This window comes from Atheta coriaria, unplaced genomic scaffold (assembly GCF_025399875.1).
Source record: "Atheta coriaria isolate IRGN ID8LTWV9N9 unplaced genomic scaffold, Caltech_Dcor_3.1 hic_scaffold_18_pilon, whole genome shotgun sequence".
Taxonomy (NCBI): Eukaryota; Metazoa; Arthropoda; class Insecta; order Coleoptera; family Staphylinidae; genus Dalotia; species Dalotia coriaria.
Window position 1 is genome coordinate 112,450 of NW_027045460.1, and position 3,957 is coordinate 116,406.

Consider the following 3,957-nt stretch of genomic DNA (forward strand, 5'->3'; position numbering starts at 1 on the left):
TGGTTTCTGGAATTGGGCCAGATTCTAATCATTTTTTGACGCAAATCCAGCAATACAATAATTGCTTTCAAATGACATCATTTGGCGCAACAAAAGTTATTAGAGACAATTTTATGCCTACTTTCAAGGTAAGTAAGTATAATGGCAAACAGTACTTTGCGAGCCAAGTGGTGGTACAAACAATTTGCTGTACAATTACCCAAATACATATTTATATTCTTGCAGATTCAGGGTCAAATATATCACCGAACAGGTTCTTTATTGCCAATGTGTGATGAAGACTATAAATTTTTGCAAATATATTTTATGGGCAATTCAGCAAGAGAAGTCGATCAGCGTTGTGCACACAACAATGCGGTGAAAAAATCCATTGTGGAACAACTTCAAACATTTTTCCATCGACACAATGAATTAGTTGCATTATTCAAAACCGCATTAGACCGCATGCCATCAGATAATCACAAAATTGTCATCAGAGCCGATAAGGCACCTGCAGGACAACATGCTGGACGTTTTAATGCGCCAACAATTGATGAAGTGGCTATTGTCATAGTGGGTGAAAATTTAGAAAACCGAGACATTGTTTTACATCGGCGGAACAATCAACTTCAGCGTGTGTCTGAAACACATCGATCTTATGATGCTTTACAATATCCTATCCTATTTTGGCAAGGTGAAGACGGGTATCATTTTTCAATGAAGATGATAAATCCAGTTACAGGTAAATTAAAAATATATTTTTACTACATATATATATTTACTAACTTAAAATTTTCAGGTGCTGAAACGAACAAAAAAATTAGTTCAATGAATTATTATTCATACAGACTGATGGTTCGGGAAAATGAGGACAATCACATCTTGAAATGTCGTCGCCTATTTCACCAGTATGCTGTGGATATGTATGTGAAAATTGAAACAGAACGATTGACATTTATCAGGTTGAACCAGGCACAACTCCGTTCCGAGGAATACATTCATCTTCGGGATGCCATCAATGCTGATGGAAATGCGCAGAATGTTGGGAGGAGAACTATTCTCCCAGCAACATACGTCGGAAGTCCGCGACATATGAATGAATATGCTCAAGATGCAATGTGCTATGTACGACATTATGGTACACCAGATTTGTTTATCACGTTCACATGCAATCCAAAGTGGACAGAAATTCAACAAGAATTATTTACTAGCCAATCACCCATTGATCGCCACGACATCACTGCAAGGGTGTTTAAAATGAAATTAAAATCACTAATGGATTTTATTGTTAAGCATCGCGTGTTCGGCGAGACGCGCTGTTGGATGTACTCAGTAGAGTGGCAAAAACGCGGATTGCCACATGCGCATATCCTCATTTGGTTGGTTGAGAGGATTTGACCGAATGAAATAGATAATGTGATATCAGCAGAAATTCCGGATAATAATGAAGACCCACTGTTAAATGAGGTTATTACAAAAATATGATTCATGGTCCATGTGGAATACTAAATCCAAATTCTCCGTGTATGGTTGAAGGGAAATGCTCAAAACGCTACCCAAGACAATTAGTAGCAGAAACTATTACTGGACAAGATGGATATCCACTTTATCGCCGCCGATCTATTGATGACAATGGAAAGTCAACAATAGTCAAAGTAAATCAACAGGACATTGAAGTTGATAATCGTTGGGTTGTTCCGTTTTCGCCATTACTCTGCAAGGCATATAAAGCACACATAAACGTAGAATTTTGCCACTCCGTAAAATCGATTAAATACGTTTGCAAGTACGTGACCAAAGGTAGTGACATGGCTGTCTTCGGAGTTGCTGCCGAAAATTTAAAAGATTGTATGTAGTCCATCCCAGTCAAGACGAGTGTTTTTATTTGCGTTTACTGTTAGTCAATGTTCATGGTCCAACATCATTCCAACATCTGCGAACTGTTAATGGTGTTTTGTGTGGCACATACAGAGAAGCCTGTCAACATTTGGGACTGTTAGAGAATGACACTCATTGGGACCACACTCTCGAAGAAGAACGTATAGCAAAGATTTCGTCAAATGCTAAACAAATACGAACATTATTTGCTATAATTTTGTCTACATGCTTCCCGTCAACACCGATTGATTTATGGCATAAATATAAAGATCATATGGCAGAAGATATATTGCATCAGATGCGTCTTAGAACACCGAATGCAGATTTGCAAATGAACGAAGAAATTTACAATGAAGCATTAATTTTAATTGAAGACATGTGCTTGATGCTTACCAACAAAGTATTAATACAAATAGGAATGATAGCACCCAATCGCCCAATGCACGACGCATTTAATCAAGAATTAAGACGGGAAACCGAATACGATTCCGAAACATTGCGAGAAATCGTTGATAGAACAGTTCCCCTTTTAAATCAACAACAAAAATATGCCTATGATACGCTCATGAAAGTAGTGAACGATGGAACTGGCGGATTTTATTATTTAGATGTTCCCGGTGGCACTGGGAAAACTTTTTTGTTATCATTGATTTTGGCGACGATTCGATCGCAAAATGGAATTGCATTAGCCCTAGCTTCATCAGGTATTGCAGCTACGTTGTTGGAAGGCGGTCGAACAGCTCATTCAGCTCTCAAGCTGCATTTGAACCTTCAGATTAATGAAACTCCAACTTGCAACCTTTCGAGGAATTCTGCGATGGCCAAAGTGCTGCAGCAAACCAGATTGATCATTTGGGATGAATGTACGATGGCACACAAAAAATCTTTGGAGGCATTAGATCGCTCGATGCAAGATTTACGAAATAACAAAAACCGGTTTGGTGGTGCTATGATATTATTGGCAGGTTATTTTCGACAAATATTGCCAGTTGTTCCACGCTCAACGCCAGCTGATGAACTGAATGCATGTTTGAAGTCGTCCATTTTATGGAAATACATTAAAATACTTAAATTGAGTATAAACATGAGAGTTGAATTGCAGGAAGACCAGTCGGGAGAAGTGTTTTCCAAACAGCTGCTCGATATTGGTAATGGTAATATTGCTGTTGAAACATCATCTGGATATATAACATTCCCAAAGAATTTTTCAAACTATTGTGAATCAAAGACTGAACTCATGGAGATGGTTTTTCCAAACATTGCTCAAAATTACAAAAATCACGTTTGGTTAAGCGAACGTGTTATATTGGCCGCAAAAAATGTTGATGTGAACGAAATGAATTTTCAGATTCAGGAGAAAATATCTGGCGAATTGAAGAATTACAAATCAATTGATTCGGTTACTAATGAAGATGAAGTTGTCAATTATCCAATTGAATTTTTGAATTCGCTGGATTTGCCCGGCTTACCACCTCATAATCTGCAATTAAAAATCGGATCCGTAATTATTATGTTACGGAACATAAACCAGCCACGTCTGTGTAATGGCACCCGGCTGGCGGTGAAGAAATTATTGAACAACGTCATCGAAGCCACAATTTTGAAAGGGAAGTACAAAGGCGAAGATGTTTTAATCCCACGCATCCCTTTGATACCGAACGACATGCCATTTAACTTTAAACGTTTACAGTTCCCAGTGCGGCTTGCATTTGCAATGTCGATAAATAAATCGCAAGGGCAGTCGCTAAGTGTATGTGGCATTAACCTAGAAAATCCATGTTTTACACATGGCCAATTATATGTCGCCTGTTCCCGTGTCGGAAACCCATCAACATTATTTATTTACGCGCCAGAACATAAAACTAAAAATATTGTTTATCAAAAAGCATGAGAATAGAAGCGGAGAAGGGTACAAAGTTTAAATAAATAAAAAATAAAAAAGGCGGTACGAAGTTCGCCGGGTCAGCTAGTAATTATATATAAATAATCAAGTTACTTACTTTAATTAAATATAAATAATTAATAGTTAGTACATAAATAATGGGCATTGTTTAATAATTATAATTTCCAAGTAAATAATTGACTTTATAACGTACTGAT

The 3,957-nt window shown here is 37.4% G+C and overlaps 1 protein-coding gene across 1 annotated transcript; it reads left to right on the forward strand.

The window, feature by feature from the left end:
* Positions 1 to 1,460: 1,460 nt before the first annotated feature.
* On the forward strand, positions 1,461 to 3,748 carry LOC135802397 (ATP-dependent DNA helicase pif1-like). The gene is made up of 2 exons (XM_065315969.1): positions 1,461 to 1,827; positions 1,881 to 3,748. Exons 1-2 carry the CDS (start codon positions 1,461 to 1,463, stop codon positions 3,746 to 3,748), a joined length of 2,235 nt encoding a protein of 744 aa, XP_065172041.1.
* Positions 3,749 to 3,957: the final 209 nt, after the last annotated feature.

What these genes read in the sequence shown, in the direction of transcription:
- LOC135802397 (XM_065315969.1), top strand. Translation starts at nt 1,461, where the DNA reads ATGATTCATGGTCCATGTGGAATACTAAATCCAAATTCTCCGTGTATG. An exon ending in TGCCGAAAATTTAAAAGATT is followed by an intron (nt 1,828 to 1,880) that starts GTATGTAGTCCA and finishes GTTTACTGTTAG; the next exon opens with TCAATGTTCATGGTCCAACA.